At 37.8% G+C, this 24419-nt stretch overlaps 5 protein-coding genes across 11 annotated transcripts; 1 reads left to right on the top strand and 4 right to left on the bottom strand.

Moving 5' to 3' along the window:
• Window positions 1-870: 870 nt before the first annotated feature.
• LOC119985726 (exocyst complex component EXO70B1-like) lies at window positions 871-3164 on the bottom strand. Its single transcript, XM_038830092.1, has one exon. It carries the CDS (start codon window positions 3162-3164, stop codon window positions 1197-1199), a length of 1968 nt encoding a protein of 655 aa, XP_038686020.1. The 3' UTR covers window positions 871-1196.
• A 1762-nt stretch (window positions 3165-4926) lies between these two features.
• On the bottom strand, window positions 4927-11671 carry LOC119985196 (COMM domain-containing protein 9-like). 5 transcript variants are annotated; one of them, XR_005465064.1, is made up of 6 exons: window positions 11304-11671; window positions 11054-11224; window positions 10871-10975; window positions 10621-10740; window positions 9441-9530; window positions 4927-4996 (listed from the first exon to the last, which is right to left on the bottom strand). XR_005465064.1 is itself a non-coding variant. In XM_038829410.1 (5 exons), exons 1-5 carry the CDS (start codon window positions 11481-11483, stop codon window positions 9522-9524), a joined length of 585 nt encoding a protein of 194 aa, XP_038685338.1. In that variant the 5' UTR covers window positions 11484-11671; the 3' UTR covers window positions 9236-9521. The 5 variants fall into 5 exon arrangements, 2 of the variants coding, with proteins under 2 accessions (XP_038685338.1, XP_038685339.1); XR_005465062.1 differs by having other exon boundaries at window positions 4932-5061; XR_005465063.1 differs by lacking the exon at window positions 4927-4996 and adding an exon at window positions 8618-8925.
• Window positions 11672-12687: 1016 nt separating this feature from the next.
• LOC119986307 (pentatricopeptide repeat-containing protein At5g50390, chloroplastic-like) lies at window positions 12688-15279 on the bottom strand. Its single transcript, XM_038830885.1, has one exon. It carries the CDS (start codon window positions 15017-15019, stop codon window positions 12899-12901), a length of 2121 nt encoding a protein of 706 aa, XP_038686813.1. The 5' UTR covers window positions 15020-15279; the 3' UTR covers window positions 12688-12898.
• Window positions 15280-15446: 167 nt separating this feature from the next.
• On the top strand, window positions 15447-19956 carry LOC119985049 (snurportin-1). 3 transcript variants are annotated; one of them, XR_005465032.1, is made up of 7 exons: window positions 15447-15866; window positions 16318-16504; window positions 16556-16827; window positions 18012-18126; window positions 18586-18678; window positions 18771-18910; window positions 19511-19956. XR_005465032.1 is itself a non-coding variant. In XM_038829209.1 (7 exons), exons 1-7 carry the CDS (start codon window positions 15490-15492, stop codon window positions 19625-19627), a joined length of 1305 nt encoding a protein of 434 aa, XP_038685137.1. In that variant the 5' UTR covers window positions 15447-15489; the 3' UTR covers window positions 19628-19956. The 3 variants fall into 3 exon arrangements, 2 of the variants coding, with proteins under 2 accessions (XP_038685137.1, XP_038685138.1); XM_038829209.1 differs by having other exon boundaries at window positions 18767-18910; XM_038829210.1 differs by having other exon boundaries at window positions 16577-16827; window positions 18767-18910; window positions 19511-19942.
• Window positions 19922-23679, bottom strand: LOC119985048 (probable inactive purple acid phosphatase 27). The gene is made up of 12 exons (XM_038829208.1): window positions 23463-23679; window positions 23266-23357; window positions 22722-22791; window positions 22500-22622; window positions 22293-22385; window positions 21947-22076; window positions 21618-21699; window positions 21394-21526; window positions 21062-21267; window positions 20846-20971; window positions 20456-20765; window positions 19922-20354 (listed from the first exon to the last, which is right to left on the bottom strand). The coding sequence occupies exons 1-12, from the start codon at window positions 23658-23660 to the stop codon at window positions 20049-20051; spliced, it is 1869 nt and encodes a 622-aa protein (XP_038685136.1). The 5' UTR covers window positions 23661-23679; the 3' UTR covers window positions 19922-20048.
• Between the last annotated feature and the right edge of the window lie 740 nt (window positions 23680-24419).

A 24419-nucleotide genomic window follows, 5' to 3' on the forward strand; every position in this document is an offset into this window, starting at 1 on the left:
TCACCTGCAAGTAATGCCAGTAAAAAGCTCAAGTAAATGAAACAGGAACCTCGTGCTTTCAGTAGTGTAAAAGCAACCAGCATATTTCATTTCACGTGGAAGGCCTTATGATACTAAATTCTTGCCTTCAGATTGACAGCTAAGGAGATATTATCATTCAAATAATGTTAAAAAGAGTTTTCAGAAACTGCTCCTCACTATAATCTCAGAAACTCATATTTACCATGAACTCTGCAGCAACAACCACAATGCCATGACTCAGAGTTTCCCTTAATAACCATAGCTCCTTCTAAGGATTTTGTTCAACAGCAGCAGCTAGTGAACATTCCAAAAAGATATTATCAAAATTCATCTTTTCTATCACAAAGCCTCATATCCAGATAGTCTGTCTTCTATGGACTAAAATGTAAAAGTGGCACGATTAAACCATACTGTATTGGATTATTCCTAAAATGACAAATAAAGGAAGTAGAAGGATAGAATGAATTAAAACATCATTTTCCCCAGTAATATCCACGTACCTTCTAGGTTCCCGTATATGCGCTTTCAAGTTTCAAAACAAGGAAACCTTACATTCTCATTTAAATGTACATGCAGCCAAGATGAGATGCAAAATTTATAACCAAAAAACCTCAAAAAAAAGTGTAAAGAAAAAGAGAAACTTTAGAAACCTCAAGATACTTGAGAATTGGCAAAGTGCTGCAGCAGGTGGTGTTGAAACCCTCAACTTCAATAAACTTAATTTTTTTATCCTCACCCGCTCACTCTCTCTCTCTCTCTCACACACAAACACACACACACAACCATGCAAAGGTATCTAGGATGCAGATGCTTGAAAATGGAAAATTGAAATATCGGAAAAAATGTAAATGAAAACATACAACAGACTGAAGTAAATTAACTAACCATTGATATAAGGGCAAAAATTGCAACCATATTGCCTCAACACCAATGGTGATTTATGAAGTAAATACATAAAACTATGGCATAATCCACACATACAAGAAGCTATAGTCTATAACACATGTACAAGACTCGATACATTATGTAGAAGAAAGACGGCCAACTTCCATAAAAACCTGTGTTTATGGCATTGACACCCACAACATAATAAACATACAACAAGATACATTCAATAAATTCGAACTCAACCTTGATGGGCACCAGAGCCTTACCAGTTCCAAGATTTCTGTATCCTATGTACTCTTTCTTCTCAAGTGGTGCAGAACACCAGGGGATCCTTCAAACAAATCCAGCAAATAACTTTCTAAATCCTCAGGTGTATACTTAATGTATTTCCCAGAATGCCTTACACTCTCAAGCTGACTTCCAAACCTCCCCATAAACGAGCGGTATGCAGGGATAACTTTCTCTGATATAGATATTCGAAGCTCCTCACGGAGTTGAGGATCGGGGACCTTCCAAGCTGTCTGAATCCTATAAATTTCCTCAAAGTTTGCATTGAAATTCTTAAACCTTTCCTTTAAAGCCACCTTAGAGGCATTGCTAGTGCTCCCACCTATGCCTTCATCCTTCAAACAAGACAACGCTTTGCTCCAAGTAGCTCTAAGATAACTTGTTGCATATTGTCGTATCAGTCCACGATGCTTGCGAACCCAATGATCTCCCAAAAGCTTTCCAAGCTCAGAATCCTTCACTTTCTGTACCACATACAGAATGTTATTCATCAAAAATATGTATTGCATTGCACTATCCTCATACAATCTAGACTTCTCCTCGAGATTGGACTCCAACATTGATATCAACGATAACAACCTACAAGCAAAGGGAGACGTGCTCCCTTGCTGCAATTTATTGTCATCATCATTTTGATATAAATCCTGCTTATCATCATCACTCTCTAAAAGTGCATTCAAATTATCACTATAATCCACAAGCAACTTAATATAATTCATTACGTAACGGGTTATCGGGTGAATCTCACCCCCTAGCATCGGCTTCCTCGAGGATTCATTCTTCACGGCATTCTCAAACTCCACAAATGTCCCTATAGCTGCCTCCCCAAGTCCTGCAAGCACTCCTTTAGCCTCATTACACAGAAATTCATCTGTAACCATTGCCAGCAACTCTGGTAGCACATCTGCCAAGGCATCATACATATCCAAAATCCTAAAAAGTTTCTCAGGGGACCTTTTTCCAATTGCTACTGCCTCACCATAATCCAGTAACAGCATAACACACCCTTTGGCGGTCTCATTGAAACAAACCTCTTTTGCAGAATCCGATCCACTAAAAATCTGCTCACAGAGCCTTTTTTCCCCAGTCAGCAGAACCCTGACAGCTATCTTGACTGCCTGTATCCACTTCTTCATCTGCTCATCTAAAGACTTCCAATCAACCCTCTGCACCTCTTCAATGCTCAGCTTCTCAATACCAAGAATCAACAAACACTCATCCAAAGCATCATGTCTCACGTTACTATAAACCTGAACACACTCCTTTTCGTACCCGGACCTAATCATCCTGTCCGCAATCTCCTTCAACTCCACGACAGAGTCAGCTTGTATCAAATCCGTGCACAAATCATCGCCCAAAGTGGCTCCTCTCTCGTGAAAACACCTGCTCTCGTTATCAACTTCCCCGAAACTCTCAAAATCCTCATCAATTTCCCCATCATTGGCAGTGAAAGAGAGTGAAACCCTTCTGATCGAGCCGTAGAGCCGGTCAGCATCAAGCGGAACGGTGTTCCTAATCAAGATATGACGAAATTCTTCCTCTAATCGCGACATAGCCAACTGGATAGCGGACTCGGCACGGTCCATCATGTCGTTATCAGAAGTGATAGCCAAATTTTCTACAAGATGTAGGATATCATCGACCGCAGCCAGATACTCAGCGGCCTCATCGGGCGAGTCTTCCCAGCAGGGAAGGGAGTGACGGGAAGACTCGGTGCAAGATTCCTCCAAACGGAAGATGGCCTTCTCGGCAGCATCGAAACGGGACCGGGAGGACGATTTGTCCTCCTCTTCAGCCTTATTGACAAAATCGGTGATGTTCGACAAGCGGTTATCAAAGCTGGAGAAGATCAAGAGCATATCTTCACGTACCTCCTTAGGCGTATTGAGACTCTTCATGATCTGCTGAGCCGTAGCCAAAACCCGGTCCTCACCTCCACTTCCAATACTCGTAGTAGTTGTGGCCATTCCTTCCCCTTCGCAATCCTTGCAAGGGTTTCTGCCCGCGTGCGCCAGAGGGAGATGATTTAAAAATCGAACAGTGCAGATTTCAAATTGACTACGTTTAGGGTTCCGAGGAAGATGATGATGTTTTTGGTGCTGGTCCCGGCAAGTGAAGGCATCAAGCTGTTTGGCCCGGCTGAAAATTTTCTTGGGAAAGGAAAGTTTTGAACGCAAGAGAAGATGCTATCGTGCTTGATGACTAGAGAGGGAGACAGAGAGGGGAGGGGGCTGTCGTTGGTCTACAGTTGGTTGCGTGCAGTTTGGTTCGGTTACAGATTGGACCCTGTTGGGCCTACCCACCACAAACTTTGTTCATTCTTATAATCCGTCAGCCCTTTATTAGGCGATTTAATTACATTATTATTTATAGAATAATGTTTGAGACCCCAAAAGATCTTCATTTGATGTGGGATGTTGGATGTAAAGTGGGTCCTACATGTATGTTTTTAATCTATGACTATTTTAATGCCATATAGATTTAGGGGACTTTTGGGGATCAATTTTTTTGGATCTCTAACATTGTCCTTATTTTTAATATATGGTTACAACTTACCACTTGCAAAAAATAATAGTCCACAGCATAGTTTTCGAAAATACTGATTCTCTCACACCACATCATCCGATGATGTCGTGCATCGAATTAATGGGATGGTATTAATTCACATGTAATTGGTGCATTTTTAAAATTTGAATTACAAATTACCTATCTATATTCTCAATCACTCATATATTGTCATCAATCGCTCGTGAATTGAGACACAATCCTATTGATTCCAATAGACCATAGTATCACGTGACATGGTGTGACAATAATGATTGAATAATTTCTCCCAATTAATACGTAAGAAAAATTACAGGGTTATGGACTTTCATAATTTTTTATAATTTCTGACCAAATTGAATCTCTCTTGGTTCAAAGTCCTATCTTGAATTTATTTATTATTGCATATGATGTAGGAAGTAGAGATTTAATTTTATAAAGCTGGTCAATCACTGCAAAATTCTTGTTATACAAAAAAAAGTCAATCGCAGGAAGATGTGGAGGCAGTATATTTTGATAGTTAGATGCAAACCTGTTCAAACTTCAAACATAATTTCAACCTTTTTTTTTTCCCCTTCTAATTCTATTATGAGACAATATATTTAATGCCTCTGAGGAGTGTTACATTGATTTAAATAATTTTCCTGATAATATATACAATCTTCTACTTTTGGGTCTGATTAAGATAATAATAAAGCAAAGATATTATTAATCATAATAAATCATTAAATGTTACATCACGAATTTGGATATTTAAGGGACGCTACATACATCTATATTCATAATCAATGGATAACCCATGTGGCACAATGAAAAACCCACATGCCATATGGATTGGGATTAAAATAGAAGGAAATTTTTGGAGTCTCAACATTGTTTTTCTTTGAAAACCCTAATTTTCAATTTCCAAAGCCAAGGGTGAAAACGATCCATTACAGTTCGTTTTTTCCTTTCAGTCAACTGATTATAGTTATTTTGATTTTTGGTTATCGATAAATTTCTTCAATCGATTTTTTAAAGAAATATGTAAATTTTTTCAAAAAATAACCAAGCACTCGATTCGATTATTAGGGGGTTTTTTTTTAACAGCCCTACTCAAAGCAAAGCAAAACAAAATATCAAAGACTGCTTAATCCACCAACGACCGAGCCAAAGGATTTTGGAACGCTGCTGCTGGTTTTTTTCCCTTCCCTAGTATCGTTTTCGTTTGCCTAACATGGTTTGTCTTCCCACCTACAGTTTTGACTTTTCAAATCTGTGAAATTGGGAATGTTTGAGAAGCCGAATTTTTTAAACATTTGATTGTTGAACAGTCAATACCTAAAAAAAATTTCAGATACGAATGAAAGGTATGACTGTTCATGACCAACAAATATTAACCAACTTGTTAATAATAATAATAATAACAACAATTAAAAAAAAAAAAAAAAACCAAGTTGTTGGTGTGATCGCGGTGATCGTGATTGGGTTGTAACCTATCATGTTTGTAAATTAAATAATCCCAAAGATAAATCCATGAGCCCAAGAACCAACTACAGTCGGTTTTTTGTTTGACAGGAATTTAACTGATCAATCGGTCGATTTTAAGTAAATTTTTTTAAAAATAACCGATCGATCGGTAGATATGGTTTTTAACCCCCTAATAAAACTAACCACAAAATTACAAAACCAACCCAATTGCAATAATACGAAACCCACGGCCCACTATACCAATCCTCAGTCGACTAGTCGAGACTTGAGAGAGCCCGTGCGACAGGAGAGGGGAACGGAAAAGGCTCAACTTCTAGGAGACTCCTTCACTCCAAGCTCCAACAGAGTGAGTTCCACAACCATCTATCTAACCTTCCCATCAGGCTGCCTGACAGATTATGTTCTAGACCTAGAAATGGCTGCTATCCTAGCCACCAACTCAGAGTAATGATGTAATAGGCAAAAAGATATCATATTTTTTTTGACAACTCCAGATGAGAAAGCACCGATTAACAGAAATCTATATTCTATATATATATATATATAAAAGTAGAATACAACTTCACATTTTTTTCCCTCCTAAACTTCTAATTTTGTTTTACATTTTTTAATTCTTATTATGTTTTAATTATTTAGTTATAATCCTCTGACAACCATTTAAATTATCCTTTATCTAAACTCCAATTTAATAATCTAATGATTATCCTTTATCATTATCTAAATGATAATATAAGTATATTTATTACTAATTTTAAAAAATCTATATCTATAAATATATAAAAATAAAAGACACTTCCATCTTTTTTTCCCTCCTAAAATTACAAATTTTTTTATCTTATTAATTTATTCTCTCAACAAATATTTCAATTGAAATACTTAATTTATTCCCTTAAATATCATACTATACTATATATAAAAGTAGAAGACCCTTCTCAATTTTTCTCTCTCAAACTTCCACAATTTTGTTAAATTTTTTAATTCTCATTATTCTTAGGTATTTTAGTTTTTTTGTTATATTTTAACTGCTTAATCAGTAAATATATTTGATTTTCTATTTGTAACAACCATTTAAAATTAATTATTTATCATTATCCGTTTAAAATTATTCTTTATCATTATATAAAATATTTATGATTTGGAATCCAAATCATAAATCCATAAAATTGCATAAGATCCCGACTAATGTGCTTCGGTTAAATTAGGCAAAGCAATAGATGCATATGTTCTTCCTCCTTTGTAATTGACGAAGCCGAAGTTGAAGCAAGCCAATTTGAGGGTTTGTATCTATCTGTTCTGTTCTGATTTGAGGGTCGTTTCCTTTTACGGTATGTATAAATTCCTTTTTTGTTCTGATTTGAGAGAAAAAATTGAGAAATCTGATATTATTTGAATCACTGTTATTCTGATTTTCTTAAAGTTTCTCTAAACTACTCCCTTTCCTCGGTTTTGCATTTGGAGAAGAAGAAAGAAGCAGGAGCACCTTCGGAACTGGTTACGATCTCTTTGTCATCACACTCTTCCCCCCTGGCCGTGTTTTCCTGATTCAATGACAACTACGGGTATTCCAAATTATTACTCTTATTTAATTTTTACTTTGTCTCTTTATAAAAATACTCAGTTTTTAGACTTGAATTTTAGATTTTGCGTCAAGTCGGTGGAGATTAAGGTAGGCGATGAGTTCACTATGCAATTTATGGAGAGAGGCCAAAAGGTATTACGTCTTTCTTATTTTTATCCATTCGTCATCTCAGGTATTATTGTATCAGTTCATCAGTTGTTTTGTTCCCTTAAGAAGTGGATTACATTCATGATTGCATATATGGTATGGGCAAATGTCATCTTTGGAGACTCTCAAGTGCCTTTTATTGTCAGTAGGTAGTTGAGTTTGACTCATTCATATTGACACAACCTACCATTGTCGAATAGAATGCAACTCTGGCAATGCTATTTCTTTTGAAGGGTCCCCCTCGCCATCAACTGGCCAATCCCCTATTGGATTACTGTAAATATTTCGTGAGCTATCCAAAAGCTTTTTAGTTGATTTTAGCTGAGTAGTTGTAGATGTAATGCATCTCCTTTTTAAGGTTAAGTCAGCAATAGGTGTCATATATTTTACCCTTTTTTGTTTTATATTAATGATAAGTGTTCGCACTAAATCCTCAATGGGAGCGAGGTATCAAGGCCACTAATTCCCAATTAGAGATTTGGCTGGGTTTTAATGAATTGTGAATGGTAGTTTCGTGACCTGAGATGACTGGACTAAAATCCATACGCTGTTTTCTAAAATGTTTTCTTGATTTATATGGCAATGCCAAGTATAAGAAGTTGATACAAATCCTTAAACTATTAACTTCATGCGTCTAAAATTCTGAACGGGTTCTTGGGGTCTATCCATCACTTCAGCTTATTGCAAACTCAATCAAGCTTCAGATGGTAGCCCAAGAGGCACGATCAATGTTATTTTGGGTTTTCATGGTATACCCTTATCTCTGCTTTAGTTTATTTTCTTGAATTAATGGATCTTTCGCTCAGTATGAGATGCACAAAATACCCCCACTTTCGTTTCCAGGCCAATTGTTGTTGGTTGGACAAAAAAAAAAGGTATGAAGTGAAAAAAAACATGATGTGCACAGACATATCTGCACAATATATCTTAATTAATATGATGCTCTCTTGGTGGGGAACGTGAAATTCAAAGGACTATGTTGGAATTACTTAAGCAATTAGATGGTTTTGATTCAACAAGAGATGTCACAGTGATTTTCGCAACTAACCAAATTGAAAGTCTTGATCATGCTTTACTTCGGCCTGGTCACACTGACAGGCAGATTGAGTTTCCACTTCCTGACATTAAAATAAAGAAGGTGTATTTTCCAGGTACATTGGGAAAAATTATGCTTTCATTATGATTTTGGAAGAGAATGAAGAGGATGTTTCTTGCCTTTATTTTGAGCATATTATATTATGTAGATGATTGTGACCAAGACACTGAGTAATCTTTGTATTTATATGCAGCAAATACACACATCAAGAATGACCATGGCTAAGGATGTGGATTTGCAAAATTTTGGTCACTTCAAGAATGCCTACTTAGTTGGATCACTGACAGTAATGTGATGTCTTATTGAATGTCAATAGTTTCAACTCGCCTACATTGCAAAGTTTGGGCAATACAAACTTGAATATTAGTTGCCAACTTATTTCAATTTGTCTTTTCATCAACTTATTTACATTATTAGATTTTCGATGTTGTTAAGTTTTTAGTATGTTAAGCACGTGGTCGCTATGAATCATATTGTTTTTTTTTTTTTACACATTCTACACATCAAGAAAAGCCCTTACAAGTATGATGGTTATACAGAAGATACTGTTTTTTTAAGTAGTAATCATTAATACATTGCGGGCAAAATCAATATCTCGCAATTGTGCAAGCTCCTCCATGTATGTATTGCACTTGAAAGCGGCAGGTGTCAATAAGACATTTCTTCTTCTTCTTTTTTGAACTCGAAACTACGGAATATTGTGGATTGAATAGTAATCACACTCGCATAAGAATATATGGATAGCCAAAACTTCAGACTTTGGTCCAAACTAGATGTTTGCATATTCTCCAAATTCGATTGGAGGTTCAAGTCGAGAGAAGTCTTCCTAATGAAAATGATTGTTTACATATTTTCCAAATTCATGCATGCCGCACGTAGGGCGGGTATCAACCTAGTACCAAAAAAAGAACAACAGAAATTTGGGAATTATAAAGGAGTCCAGAATTCTGGGTTGTGAAATGTCTCACATGTAAGGACGCCTATTATGGATCAAACCATATGTAACAAATCAAGTTCAAGGATAAGAAGCTAACTTGTTGAATTTAAGAAATCCAAGAACAAAGTGGATTAGTGGAAGTATGAATTAACAGGGTAAGGCTGGTTTTCACTCTAGAGTCCATAACTCGAACTCTTTCCCGTGAAGGCATATTTCAAACATCTTCATTTAGCCTACTTCTAAGATAACTAATAGCCATAAAGAGTACAGCCTAACTAGTAACAGAGTACTATAGCAAGCAAAATTCCTCATCCTGGTAGCATAAACTTTATGTGGCTAATTACATCACATGCTATATGAAAACTACAACCTAATTTGGACAGCCAAAAGTTTTGCATGCACCTAATAATCCTCATCCATTATTGCTTTAACTGCTCTAAAATCAGCTAGTAAATGAAGGATGTACTTACTGATTGCAAATCGCTTTAAAAGTTCAAGTAGACAATATCTTCCTCAGTAGCTCAAAGACACAACTTTAGTAAACATCCATCTCACTCAGTCTGCATAGAATAACTGTAATGAGCAATAGAAAGTAAATGGTATGCATGAGAAGAAAAATGCATTATCACTTTCTTTCAGAAGTCAAACTGATCACGTGCATTTGATAAAACCTTAAACCTTCTTCCATATTCAGAAATGCATTTTGGCCTAACTTTCTAGTCATTCTTGATTCTTCCTCCTCATTTGGATGTACCATCTCCAGCTTCAGCATGATCATTACAGCACCTAAAACACAAGCTATAATTAAACGCCCCTTTTTCCCATACGCATTGTGCCCCCTCCCCTCAATTTGTTTCCCCTTCAAGTGCTAGTAACAGCTTCAAGTGGTGCGTTATTGTTATTTGACATTATTCTTAATTTTCATCTTCTTGTTCTTCTTCACCATATTAATATATATTGCCATTACAAGTTTGTAAATTTATTCACTTTATCTTTGTTTGTTCACCATTTGTTGGTGGGTATCAATGGAGGAATTTTCATGAAAGGCTATCAAACAATGTGATTATGATTGGCATTGAAAAATGGACATGATTCCAGGATTATATGCTGAGTAGGTAAAGCAAACAATTGAGCCAGAAGTAAGCTAACAGCCTGCTTCATATCATCAACTTGGAGAAGCAATGTGATAATTTACTCTTTAGACACAACCCAAAGCGTTAGATGAAATGTAGTGAATTCGGTAATTTGCAGAACTGTAAATTCTACTTGGAAAAATAATTTAGTCCTTATATTGTTTGTTACTTTCTTTGGATCTCTCTCACCCTCTCTCCAAATAAGCAAAAGTGCAAATGAAATCCCAATATGGTACAAGGACACAATCAATTGATGAAGGAAAATCTTGAATACTAGTTGGAAATTTGTGTCCCCAACAGACGTATAAAAGAATATTGAATCCATCAAGTGATTTAGAAGTACCACACTACCACTCTATCTGACTCCTAAGGAAAATGAAACTATGTTTGTCTCTTGTTATGTCTAATGCCTCACCCTAACAAAGTGAAAATAATGAACTTATGTAATAACCAGCCAACAGAAACAAATTCATATGTAAAAGACTAGGATTTGCAGGAGTAAAATAATAAAACTCACTGTGTTTGACAACTGGTCTCTTATGCAATACATGGAACTCAGCATTGCATCCATAGTATCCTTCCCCAACTGGAACTTCACATCCAGTTCTCCCACTTGAGACTGAACATCATCTTGAAGCTACAGAGAGTGCACATGTGATTAATTGGTCACCGAAAATCACATTGTGAACATCCTGGAACTATATTTGCTTTGAATTTATAGAAAGATTTGCCAAAAAACTCTTAATTCGCAACATAATAACGTATACCTTCAAATTGATGACAGCAACAGGGTCAATAGCTTCTGCTGCTTCCTGATTAGCCATGTTCCATGTCATTGCCTTCAATCGGGGCAATGTAGCCTGATTACAATTCTTCATTGAAATTAAAAAATGTCAGAGCCTCTAAATATCATTTGTGGTTCCAACATATCGAGATTCAATTTGACAGACCTTATCCTTCATTACATCCTCACGCCATTCTCTCTGAAACTTTTGAAGCAAAAGTGTCAATAGTCTTTGCAATTCAGGTAGAACCTCGGCCGGAAACAACTTCCGAATCTCATCCTTGCTAATATTATCATAAACACATCTGCGAATCAACATACGCAGGCACACCAAAAGCTACAGAACACATCAAGATAAAATTCAGATGACTAAACAAAATTCAGATGATAAGATTGAAAGCGGAGTGAGAGCAGACCGGGTCGAGGTCGGAGTCGTTCTGGAGTTGAAGCATGTCGCTGATGATGTGGCGGTCGGCGGCGTCGAGACCTGTCTTTCGCGTTCTCCATAGCGCCTGGAGTATATACTCGACCGAGTCCTTGGAGTTCGATCTCACCAGTAATGGTAGATGTCCCCAAAGCGTATGCTCCATTTTCATTCCGTAACCTTGTTTTCTCTCTCGCCTATACGTTTCACAATGAAACAATCCGTTCTGACGTCGAGTATTTGCTCTGTAGATCTCGTGACTCGACCTGTAGACGGTGATACCGCCACCTTCAGAGACGTGATCTTCCCTTGTTCACTTGTGCTGGTGGCGGAGAGGTCGGCGCCTGTACTGGAGACTGGAGTGGATGTCAACTTGCTTAAGGCCCACACTTTCCCACACCTTGGGCCTTGCCTCAAGCCCATTTAAATATTTCAATTGAAAGGGCTCATTGAGTCATTTCACGGGCTTGTTTGTTAATAAAATCCAGAATATTGAAGTTGGTAAACTTTAACCAGACCTCTAACTCCTAAAGCTCTGTTTAGAGCTCCGATTATGATAGTATAATATTCATATCCAATGTATAATTTAATCATTGTATAAATTGATGTATAATTTAATCATATGCGGTGTTTAGAAAGAATCTGATAGTAGGCTTGTATAGTATAAGATTTGTGATAATATGTCTGGATTAACTCCAATTAAAGTGAGAGTGAGGGTATATTTTGTCATTTGACATGTTATTTCTTATACTAAACTCTCCGTATAAAATAAAAACGAGTTGGAGGTGTTTTAATATTATACGGTAGACATCGTATAAGAACAATTTTTGTATAAAGTTACACTATTCCGAGTATTTGAAAAATCATCCAAACACCCGATAACTTCATTAAAGGATAATTTTATAATATATGGAGTCTTATCTTTTCATCTAAACGGAGCGTTAGTTTACAAAAGTTTACCATTAAACTTTGTTTGCTAGAAGGTTTGTGGATTGGGGAGGGGAGAATTCAAGAAAATTTCAATAAAGTTCACCTTCTCTCCCTCTCTCTAAACCAGTATACTCAACATCTTCTCTTTCGGATATAAAAAAAAAAAACAACTTCCGTGCATAAGGTTCCCATTGTCAATTCGGAGACAGGAAGAATGTATACACATATAATTATCTTAATTCTTCTACTTTAGCCCCAACTCAATAATTAAATGGTTTTTACTTTTTATGAGCTAGGATTTACCGAAAGGATTTGAGTAATGAACTAGAGTTTACTGAAAGGATTTGAGTTACCAGAACTCACTGAAGATATCCAAACATTTTGTATACTTCCACAAATATCATTCAATAGAAACCTAGAATTCCATCTTCAGAAGTACATGGGAATGACTTATGACCTGCAATCTTTCATGGTCACACTGTGAATAGCTAAAAATTTATTAACTTACAATCAAAATGTCATTCCATTGTTCTTAGAAAAGATACAAACCAAATATATGCTTACATTATTGCATTTCTTTAAAGAAAAATCACAAAGTCCATGATTTCTTACTTCACTAAGCCCTATAGAAGTTAATCAGTTATTCAGTAATCACTATCACCAATAATCGCCACATGAACAAGCACCATTTTTGAAATGATGGAATCGGCTAGCATCCCTAACAACAATTACTCGTTCAGTAACCTTACTTATCAACCTAATTGCATTATGGCAGTCGCCACAAATCCGATGGCCCTGCACTATGTGCAATGGAGTCCAATATGGAGTGTTGAGGAGCCCAAATGCTATTGCTAGTTTCTCACTGTGGTACATTAATATCCGCTCTTCTTGCTCATCTACATCGGGTAGAAGATTTCTTTCCAGAGGAACATTGCCATGTTTTGAAATCTCTAGCATCAATTCATCCACTTTTCGGTAAATCTCTGCCGTTTGAACATGGTTTTTGTCTCCAGAAAGGAAGCAATGCGACTGATTATCAATATCAATCCAAGTGCAAGCTGGAAGCATTCTCAAGCCTTTCCTTTTTAATGTCTGGAGGACAGCAGCAGCTTCCTTCAACTTCCCAGAACCGTTGTACAAATTCAGAAGGACAACATAGTTATTCAGCTTTTCAGGCTCCATGCCATAAAGTTTCTCAGCTGCAAGTTTCCCAAGTTCCAAATTGCCATGGACCCGACAAGCGGTTAGCAAGGCGGCCCACATATTTGGCTTCGGCTCCACTGGAGCATTTTTTAACAATGCAAAGGCTTCATTTAAGAGCCCTTCTCTGCCTAATAATTCAATCATACATGCATAATGCATTGCACGGGGTTGAACATTGTATTCTGAGCTCATTGAATGAAAAATTTCCCAACCGTGTTCTGATAAACCGGAATGGCTGCAAGCAGATAAGACAGCAAGAAAAGTGACATGGTTGGGTTTCAGTCCTTCAAGAAGCATGAGCTCAAACATTTCAACGGCCTCAGATCCCCGGCCATGATTACCATAACCAGAAATTAAAGCATTCCACGACAAAACATTCCTAGAGGGCATCCTGTCAAAAACATGACGGGCATATTCTATTCTGTTCCATTTGCTATAAAAATCCACAAGCGTTGTATTTGCCACTATATCTGACCCAAAACCATGACGAATTAAACCTGCATGAGCTTGTTTGGCGTGTTCTACTGAACCCAACCTTGCACATGTTCTTACGATTATTGAAAATGTGAAATGATCCAGTTTAACACCAGAATCACGCATGTCATAGTAGACATTCAAAGCTTCCTCACTATAACCATTAAGTGCATACCCTGCAATGATTGAATTCCAACCCACAATAGTCTTTTCTGGCATCTCATCAAAAACCCAATAAGCATCTTCAATCATTCCGCACTTACTATACATGTCAATTAAACCACAGGACACATATATATCGTCCCTTGCACCCATCTTCAAAGCACATGTATGTAACTGCCTTCCAACTGAAATAAATCCCAATCCAGCAGATGCTCGAATCATTGTGGCAATAGTACGAGTATCTGCATCGGAAAGCTCCGCCCACATAATCAGAAACAACCGAAATGCATCCTCATAAGACCCTGAATTCACAAGCCCTGAAATCATTGTGTCCCATGTAACCAAATTCCTCTCTGGCATTTCATCAAAAAAATGTAGCGCTTGGATTATCATTCCACATTTAACATGCATAAGAAGCACCCTGTTGCGCATGTATTGATCTGGTTCAAATCCATTACTGATCATGTAATTAAACACCCTATTCACTCCTCTAATAGATCTTAAACCTATACATGCACTCACCAAAGCATCATACGTGCTACTATCTACATCAAATCCTCCCTCAATCTCCAAAATTTCAAACAATTCAAACGCCTCTCTGTACCTACCACAGAAAACAGATTTCTCTATTTGACTACAAAGGGCTGCACTGGGTTTCTTGATCCGTTTCACCCCGGACCCAGCTCCTTCATTTCCAACAAATTTTACCTTGGAATCATGTAGTTTTGGCCGTGGTTTTAGCCCTTGTGGCATCATAGAACACCAAATTTTATCAAATGGGTTCCTGATTTTCCTTCTAGAAAACGAGAAACAATACTTGGATAGCCAATTTTTTGACTTAAAATAGTTAGGATCAGAGAAGGAGAAATGCAAGCTCCTACACCTATCTTGAATCTGATCCAAAGATATGCTTTGATAGCGCAAAATAGGGATCTCCATATCCAAAATGAACTAAAAACGAAATTAACGAACAATGAAAAGAGCCCAAAAAATGTACCTCTCGAAATCAGAAGTACGGACTGTAGCTTTTCCGAGAGAGATTTGAATTCGATAACTAGGAAGAGATATCGGTGCAGTCTCGTTGTCGATGACGAATCGTGTCTTATGTTCATATTTTGAGAGACAGAGCGGCTTTGAAGAATAGATCCCGGTAGGACTCGGCATCGAAAGATCCGCCTGAGTAGTTGTGGTGGTTGAAACAATCGCGGCTTGATTTGTTCAGAAGTGACACCAAAAACGGTGCGTAGAGGCTCCTAAAATGATCCCGTTGGGAACTACACTAAACGGCACCGTTTCTGCTGACCTTTGAAAAACTGAACCGCCATCGTTTTGGTTACGGTTTTACCTATAAAGTAGAAACCGGTTCGTTGAAAGCCCAGAGAGGCATTCAATCCCAAAACAATCGAAAAATGTCCCCGCCGGACCACCGCCGTCCGATTAAGCGAGCGGCAATCTCGGATCAACAGCGGCGGAGGGATCTGACGCTGCTGCGTCAAGAGCAGAATCGCCGGGACGCCCAACTCCATGCCCGCTGCTTAGCTTCCACTGTGATTTCCCTCCAATCACACCAAAGTCCTGAATCGGAACCGGGACCGGAACTTGACATCGAAATCGAACCTGCATATGAATACCTACGCGAAGAAGAAGAATCAGGACAAACTGTGAAAGACCTCGATGTAAGTCGGGCTTCACGGCTCAAAGGAGCTGAGGCTCGCAAGTGGTTCGCGAGGCAGCTGATGCTCCCAGAGTGGATGATTGACGTCCCCGATCGATTGAGCCAAGACTGGTTTTGCTCTCTACTTTTTTGCATTTAATCTCGGCTTTGTTCAATTCTAATTCGAACGAGTAATTTGTACTTGTCTAGTGAACGTTTAATTTTGTGATAAATGTATGCAATTAGGTGGATTTAGTTGAATTAACGTGGAAGTCAGTGTAGTAACGTATTTATTTGAGAATCCTGTGAATTGCGAATGAATGACCAAACATACCCTAATGGATGTTTGTTGAATTGGTAGTTAAGTCTAAATTCATGGCTAGGGTTTATGGGATCCCATCGTTATCATACATGTCTGAGCCTTGACTGAATGAAAAGAGTAGTTGAAATGGTTGGTGGAATAGAGCATTAGAGTCTCTTCACCAGTATCCACTTTTTATGGATTCCCTCTATCATTTTGAAGTGTCACTGGTTTCTTGCAAGAGGAGATTATGATTTTCGCAATGGATGTTGTGTTCTGTAGGTTTGTATTTGCAAGGCCTGCTGGAAAGCGATGCTTTGTTGTTTCTTCTAATGGAGCTACTGTTAGTAGGTTACGAAATGGTTCTATATTGCATCGGTTCCCTTCTGCTTTACCTAATGGGGCGAGGAGGAGAGATGCATCTGGGCCTGCACAGCTGTACTGCATCCTCGATTGCATATTTCATGAGGTATTGCATATCATTACAAACACTGCCATTGTGGTGTATTTTCGTAACTAGAAAGTTGGTTGTGATGTGCAGTTAGATCAAACCTACTATGTGATTGACATGGTCTGCTGGCGAGGCTATTCTCTGTATGACTGCACCGCTGAGTTCAGACTTTTTTGGTTGAACTCGAAGCTCGGCGAGACAGGGGCTTGTGATCCGCCTTCACATTATCACAAGTATAGATTCAGTGTTATTCCAGTATACAATTGTGATCAAAATGGTCTGTATGCCGCATATTCGGGAGAAGTACCTTATGTCAAGGATGGCCTGCTTTTTTATAACAAGTAAGACCCTTTTTTCTTCAAGGTGTGAAATGTGTTAAGGTTAATTAAGTCCTTTTCATTTTTCTTTGGTGAAAAATTATTCTGTGACAATTTCGTACATTTTAAGTATAGAGAAATGCCCATTGTTGTATCCGATCAACAAATGCATCTTATAGATTGCAGTTCCAATGCAATGAACTCTTTACATGTGGTGCTTGAAATGTGCTGTTAAGTAGGCACCTATGCCATTTTCATGAAACTGGCATGATGCCTGTTCTAAATCTAGTAGGTGTAGATCTTGTAGTTTTCCATCTTGTGCTTGCCACCTCCAAAAGAAAGGACCCCAGTTTGACTCAATAAAGTAAAATGCTGGTTTTAGATCGTAACAATTTTATAAATCATCCATCGGGTTCAGAGTCTCTTTCTGCATGTCTCTTTCGAGCTCATAGTTATTGATATCACTAGTTGTCAATGTGTGCCTGTTTCTGTTTTAATCTGGAGTTGTCAATGTGTTTGTCTTGTCATAAGCAGGGTTGCATTGAGCTTGATATGTGCTTCATTATCTCTTTCTGGGCTGCATCACCTTGGTGCTTTAATAAAATTTTCCATTCAAAAAAAGATACATGCTTTGTTATCCATAAAATTACAAACCCTATACCAGAATTAATTCCTTTAAATGTTGCTGTTTTCCAATTTCTTTTTCTGAATGAAGAAAGGAGTTTATTAGAGAGGCTCTCAGAGGGAGAAACTCAATTCATTAAGAAGTACATTTATAGCATCTAGCTCCAATTTCAGTGGAGAAAATAAACATAATGTTTGGCCCTTACGGGTGTTAAGATCAATTTTCTTAAGCTAATGCACCATGTTCTAACTTTGAATACATTGATTGGCAGAAGCCATTAATAACCTCTATATGGCTTCAATTGCATCGATAATACTTTACTGTATAGTCTATAATAGTTTTTCAGCATAGGAAGTGTACAAGTTACTGGCCTTATGGGATGAGTTTGTTTTAAATTAATTTTTTTTAATCCTCTATGTGGAGTTTTCAGGATAGCTTTTTTTTTGAAACAATGTTCAATGTAATTCTATATTCCAGCGAATTATGAGCTTTTGTTCTTATTTTTTCTTGTGAGCATTGACTTAAAATTTTTTGTTTGCTTGTACTTAAGTAACTTTCTAAAAATTTTATTATCCTTTTTCAGGCATGCGCATTATCAAATGGGAAATACACCACTAGCTTTAGTTTGGAAGGATGACAAATGTAGTCAATATGTAATTGACACAAATAGTGACGGGCAAGTTCCAAACCAACAACAGGTAATTTGACGTGACTTGTCTTGCATACCCTTCCTTTGGGTTGTCAAGGGAGATGGTGGATTTTTTTTTTTTGTTTTTCTATAGTGGCAAATCAAATCTTGATGGTCGAATGTTCCTAACTAGTAGTACCTGTACATGGTGTCACCCCTTGGTTCAATCACTCTTTAAGTTTTGCTTTAGTGACTGTACATGGGTGGCACCCCTTGGTGCTCTATTCATTGAAGTATTTTATCTGTAAGCAGATCACTGCTTAGATTATCTAGTCTGTCTTAAAGTCTTAACCATAATGATTCTTCAATTTTGACCTTATTATGTACGCATGAGTCTACATCAGCAAAGGATACTTTGAAGGGTATAAAATCATAACTAATATTGTGTGCGAATATGTAGTTACACTATATGCATTAACGTATATTGTATTTAATTGATGGATAAAGATATATTTTCTGATGCAATCAGGCAGTTTTGGACCTACAAGATGATGGAAAACTAACTACGTCAGATGATCCTCCTGTGGTATTTGGCTGCCTTGATGGAGAAATGATTCAAAAGGTTTAGATACGATTAAAAATTCATTCTTCAATAACATATCTTTACGCATCAATTTCCTTACCATCTGTATATTTCCCTTATCCTTTAGTCAGGCCTGCATTCAGGAAGTCTGTTACGCTTTGCTATTAATGAGGGAGGTCTGAATTTCGTGGAAGGGAAACTTGAGCGGGCTGATTTGCAATATCTCGGGAAGGCCAATCGTGCACGTGCTTTTGCAGATAGTTACTCCAAGGTAAGGAGAAAGGTGTCCGCATTATAATTTTCAGTAAACAGTACATCCTTGTTAAATATGGATGCCAGACTTAGGAATGACCTAAATTGTGTGAGATAGTACGAGGGTTGTAGCACAACTACCCAATATTCTTTCACCTTTCTTCATATGGCTCTATAATAAAAAAATGTCACAATGTCACATATCTATTTTAGTTCTTCAATTGCTTTGTGATTTTTATTTCTTGGCATGTCCAAGCTTTGGTGAATGCCTTTTATATATCTGTAAGTCAGTTGATTCTTCTATAAAAAAAAATATAATGATGTAAAATGCATATGAGGTTGGGACTAGTTTCTTATTTATCTTGTCTTGTTTTCAAAACTATCATGCCGTAACTGGCAATTTGGACTGTGGAAAATGCAATTTGTTTGAAAGTTGTTGTTCCCCGGTTTTTCCACTTTCTTTCGTTTTCTGTTTTTTTATTTTTGTTTTGTGCCTTTTTCTGTTTTTTGATTTTTATTTTGTGCCTTGGGACTTCTTACCATTCTCACCTATACGTTCTTTGATGGTATCATTTGAAAGCCTTTTCAATCCTTAAGACCTCTAAATTTAAACTTGCAGATTATGTTCCAGCATGCAGCTCGGCGTTGTCCTCTGAAAGTCAATGATCTGCTTGCATCCATTAACCCATCAGATGATCAAGAACACAAACCTTGTGACACCGAAATGGTTGGTTGATGGTCACTTTCGCACTAATTAGCTGGTGTATCATTATCTATGGCAAAACAATATCACCCTTCCTGGTGTTGGCTTGGTGCTTAATTCAGTAATTCCTAGCAAGCTTCTCACATGCGTTTGAATCCACTGGCAATATACCATTGAGAGAAGTATGAGTTGGGTTTGACATTTTCTATTGTAATCCCTTGCCAGCATGTAATTAAGTCCCCGAACCGGTTTGGTTGCGGAAACTTTGTACATGCCTACAGCTATGTGATTTCCTATGGATGGCTTGGTTTGCCCTCAATTGCACCATTTGATGAAATTTTGTGAATACATCTTCTGAGGCACGCCTTAGTTTTATTCGACGGAACGAGTTTACATTGAACTTGATGTTCTTATTTTTAGTACACATCAGTAGGCTATTTCTGGCATTATCAACTTAGGATGCTAAAGTAGTTGCCTGACAGCCATCATGGACACAGGCCAAGACATCTCTGTAATCGCGCGAGATGGTGAAGGAATCGTAAACCTTTCCATCGCTGCTTTTCTTGTATTCGAAGAGGAGAGAAGAATGGTTAAATGCTGTCAATTTAGTAAACCCATAGTCAGAATCCCTGGACAGGCTCCAATTGGGAACCACAGTACTGTACGTGTTGAGGTTGCTCCCTCCTCCGCCAGCGACAACATGAATTGTTCCATTCACAGTGCCAGAATAATGGTGTTTTTCTTCATTCACACATTGACTCTGCACCACAAAACAAATAAACCAGAACTTAGAATCGGTTTGGAAGTTTTGGTTCATAGGTTGGGTTCTGGTGGGTTATAAGGTAAGGTTATTAGGCAAACCTGATAAACAGGACAAGTCCTTTCATAGTTGTGTACATGTCCGTAAAATGCGATATCGACCTTGTACTTCTGCCAAAGCTTCTGCAAGCTTTCCCTTCCCATAGGCTCTTCAAATGAACCCTCTTGACCATACCAGTAGTTAGATGAATATCCGAGAACACGATGAGCTATGAAGATCAACCATGGCTGCTTATTCCTGTCTGCAGATGCAAGACATTTTTCAATGAACCTATACTGTTCTGTTCCCTCCCTCCAGTCATGCTCCGAGTCCGCGATACAGAAGTGGAACATCCCATAGTCAGTTGCATACCTGTGCATTTTTCAGATTTCAAGTAGATTATTCTGCAAGAATTCCGACAAAAAGCTATCAGACAAGACTTAAAAACTTACCAGAAGTTGGCTCTGTTCTCAGCAGGAACATAGTACATAGTTTCTGCTAGCACACCACACTCCCCTCCAGAATCATCAGTGTCATAGAAAGATCCCGAATTTGGCCAGTCGCGTTCATGATTGCCGCTGCAGAAGACGTACAATCGATCATGTATGCATAGACCTGAACCAAAAACTACCTCCTAAACTCTCTTGTCATGAGCAAAAATCACAAACCTTGCAATCATGTAAGGCACAGTCGACGCAATAGGCTCCACCTGCGCGGTGAACTGATCCCACTGCGAGATGTATCCATTTGCATATGGTAAGTCTCCTATATGGAAAACAATGTCAATGTTGCTCAAGTCCTTTATGAGTTGGTCAGTGGTGTTCAGCGAACCCGGTTGATAATTAGCGTATTCGTTTGAACCATCGCGCTCTGCCTGAACGACACAAAGATAAATAATTATTGAGCGCAAAAACTCAAAACTGAACATAACACAACTAGTATGTGTGTGTGACCCTCCATGAACACAGAGCAGTGCCGCGCAAGAGCAAAGCTTTCCTACCTTTCCCATGTCACCGAAGATAATGACACGCTGTAACGAGTCCTGCCCTGGATATGGGGATGATTTAAAAGAATAAATCTTGCTCCAGACATACGAACCATTGGACAACATATGACCCATCCTGTATGTGTACCTGAAAATTCATCATCACAGCCTAGGTTATGGTCTGAGCTTAAGAATATTTATATAGTGAGTGAGAATGGCAAAAATTCAAAGAAGTATACTCAAAGTTGGGCCACAGATCCTTCAAGAAACTTGTGTGTATGAAACCAGGATCACGCCAGCCGACTGTCCGTGCAGGTGAGCCTGCAAAGGAGAAAATCCATCTATTCAAACAGAAATACACTGACAAATCATTCAAAAGCTTTCTTAAAAATTACGATCTCAGCGAATCTGCCCAAGCACAAACTATGAAACAAGACTAGTACATGGGTGGTGTCCAGGCAAGAAAGCACAAAGCTATATTTCATTATAGAAGACATGTCAAACTGAAATCAAGCACAAGAACAGTGCAGGTGCTAGCTGCACCATAGATAGTTGAAATGAACCATACCGCACATGCTGTTCCGAGAAAATGTCAATGTTCCTGCAGGTGAACGCTTAGGAGTTTCCCCCTTCATTCCCCATTCGACAAATGGTACTGCTTCATCAATGTTATAGCCGCTAGTCCAAGTGACAGTCATCTGTGATACATGTAAAATATGATCTGAATATTGGGTATGAAAGTAACATTCTTAGAAAAATATGAACAGAAGATAAGATAAAGCCATTGACTGCCTGAATCAAATGATCTGCAGAAGCCAAACATGGAGGAAAGACATTGGCGCACAACGAACCAGATATTCATGAGAAGCTTATGAAGGTGAAACATAAATTTCAATCACGTAAAACCGACTTACTTCGTCCCATGACTTCCCCTGAGCAAGGCGCGGATAAAGAGGTGCTTTCGGATTCACAAACGATATGAAATTTGAAACTGCCACTAATTTGGGCTGCCATATTCAATTATACAATCAATCCACAGTTCCACACATTACAAACTCATCAAATCTATATAACAAGATGAAAAACAGTAACATTAGCTAAGCCAAAGTAACAGAACTCACATTCGACAACCCGCCTGAAAATAATGCAAAGGAGAAATCTGCCCGCTGATTTATGAGTCGAAACTTCAAGGAAGTTTTGCCCGTTTTCACATATTTCGGATTGGAAAAATTTGCGTGCTTATACTAGAACAACAAAGTGCATAATCATACTGGTTAGAAAAATAACAATAAGCTATTAACACTCTCAGCTCGACGTGAAAAATAAAATCACAGCAACCTTACCTTTATAGGGGCTGAACATATATATGGTTCTTCGATATAGTCGTCGTCTTCAGGAGGACAAGTTGATGAGCTGCAAATATCAAAACCACATTCTTCTAGTTTCTGAAAGATCAAAAATAAATATGCAAGAAAGAAAACAACTTTGATTCTACCACTGAACTCATAGAAAAAAAAATCCAACATTTCAACCATTTTTTTTTTATAACGGAGAATTCTGACCATCAGACAGTTGAGACAGCTCTAAATTCGGGTCATCAACCCAATCCACTCAAGGCGACAGGTAAGATCAGGCCAAAGCCTGTGCAAGGAGAATGAGACTGAAGCCCACAAAGAATAGTTGACTCCATAAAGCTCTGCGAGAGTTGAACTTGCGACCAACCACATTTAGAAGTAGTTATCGTAGTCAAACTCACCATCCCAACCAAAACTTTTTTTTGTTCTTCTCTTAGAACCCAAGTTACTTTATAAAATTTGTTTTCAACCCAGTAAATTCCCATTCCAGTTAGACAGAACGGCTAAGCAGTTGATATGGTAAGGAAATTACTTGAAATTTGCAGGAGAAAAAACTCCAACCCAATCATCTGCAGATGGTTCAGGGTGCACAAGGTTCACATTTACCCATTCAAAATCCTCACCCTGTAATAACAAACAAGTCATTAGGACCCAAAACTTGCCCTTTCAAACTAACACAAAGCAGCTAAATACTTCCAAAGGAATAATCAAAGATTGTTTGCAATTTACATTCAAACCAAGAAGGAGCGGTTTGGCAGTGATGGAGGCTGAGGAGTGCAGAGCAAGAATGGTCTTGTATATATCAACTTTTGCAAGTGGTTGATCCCCAAATCCATGAATGTGAGCCACCACCAGACCATGATTCAAGCTCGCTAAACACAGAAAGAGCACCAGCATCGACATTTTGAGGCCCATAAATCTTGCCATTTTTGGGGTTTAGCAACGAGACTTGCCTTGCCTCTGTATTTAAAGGATACAAGGTTAGGTAACACTGCAACTTGGTTTTCAAAGCAGCCACCGTGGGGGCCATTGATTGATCAATGATCAAGAAGACAACAACTTTAAGAATAAAATTCAAGGTGTGGTCAGTTATGAGCTATTAGGAAGAAAAAAAGGTCCCCAGCGTGCATCTACGTAGGGATGGAAAAAAAACAGTTACAATACCGTGTTTATGAAATATTTACATTTTTGTATTCTAATCTGGATTGGATTACCCAAAGATGCAAAAGAGCTTACTTGACGAGATTTTTTTAATTGTGCCCTTAGTCAATATTATTATTTTATTTTTATTATTACAAAAAAATTAATTTATATATCAATGAAAAATATCAAATTTTACCACGTACATTAGTTTTTGATAACACGTCAAACATTAGTTTTTGATAACACGGCAAACATTCTTTGATCACTGCAACTCACAAACATTCTTTGATCACTGCAACTCACACGCCTCACTCGCAAGATGTCAAAACATAACACACTACTAAAGAGACCCATTATTTTCATTTTCATTTTCGCTTAAAATCATGTGCATTCCTACTATTTATGATGGCTAGCCATCTTAAAAAACATTTTAAAAAACAAGATTTAACACTGCAACTTGGTTTTCAAAGAAGCCACCATGGGAAGATTTAATCAATGATAAAAAAAAGTCGACTACTTTATGAATAAACAATCAAGAAGAAC

The sequence above is a fragment of the Tripterygium wilfordii genome, chromosome 19, assembly GCF_013401445.1.
Source record: "Tripterygium wilfordii isolate XIE 37 chromosome 19, ASM1340144v1, whole genome shotgun sequence".
Taxonomy (NCBI): Eukaryota; Viridiplantae; Streptophyta; class Magnoliopsida; order Celastrales; family Celastraceae; genus Tripterygium; species Tripterygium wilfordii.

What these genes read in the sequence shown, in the direction of transcription:
- LOC119985049 (XM_038829209.1), top strand. Translation starts at nt 15,490, where the DNA reads ATGTCCCCGCCGGACCACCGCCGTCCGATTAAGCGAGCGGCAATCTCG. An exon ending in GATCGATTGAGCCAAGACTG is followed by an intron (nt 15,867 to 16,317) that starts GTTTTGCTCTCT and finishes TGTGTTCTGTAG; the next exon opens with GTTTGTATTTGCAAGGCCTG. An exon ending in TTGCAGATAGTTACTCCAAG is followed by an intron (nt 18,911 to 19,510) that starts GTAAGGAGAAAG and finishes TTAAACTTGCAG; the next exon opens with ATTATGTTCCAGCATGCAGC.
- LOC119985048 (XM_038829208.1), bottom strand. Translation starts at nt 23,660, where the DNA reads ATGGCAAGATTTATGGGCCTCAAAATGTCGATGCTGGTGCTCTTTCTG. An exon ending in AGGGGAAGTCATGGGACGAA is followed by an intron (nt 22,077 to 22,292) that starts GTAAGTCGGTTT and finishes CATGTATCACAG; the next exon opens with ATGACTGTCACTTGGACTAG. An exon ending in GATCTGTGGCCCAACTTTGA is followed by an intron (nt 21,527 to 21,617) that starts GTATACTTCTTT and finishes ATGAATTTTCAG; the next exon opens with GTACACATACAGGATGGGTC.
- LOC119985196 (XM_038829410.1), bottom strand. Translation starts at nt 11,483, where the DNA reads ATGAAAATGGAGCATACGCTTTGGGGACATCTACCATTACTGGTGAGA. An exon ending in ACGACTCCGACCTCGACCCG is followed by an intron (nt 11,225 to 11,303) that starts GTCTGCTCTCAC and finishes TGTGTTCTGTAG; the next exon opens with CTTTTGGTGTGCCTGCGTAT. An exon ending in AGGATGTAATGAAGGATAAG is followed by an intron (nt 10,976 to 11,053) that starts GTCTGTCAAATT and finishes ATTTCAATGAAG; the next exon opens with AATTGTAATCAGGCTACATT.
- LOC119985726 (XM_038830092.1), bottom strand. Translation starts at nt 3,164, where the DNA reads ATGGCCACAACTACTACGAGTATTGGAAGTGGAGGTGAGGACCGGGTT.
- LOC119986307 (XM_038830885.1), bottom strand. Translation starts at nt 15,019, where the DNA reads ATGGAGATCCCTATTTTGCGCTATCAAAGCATATCTTTGGATCAGATT.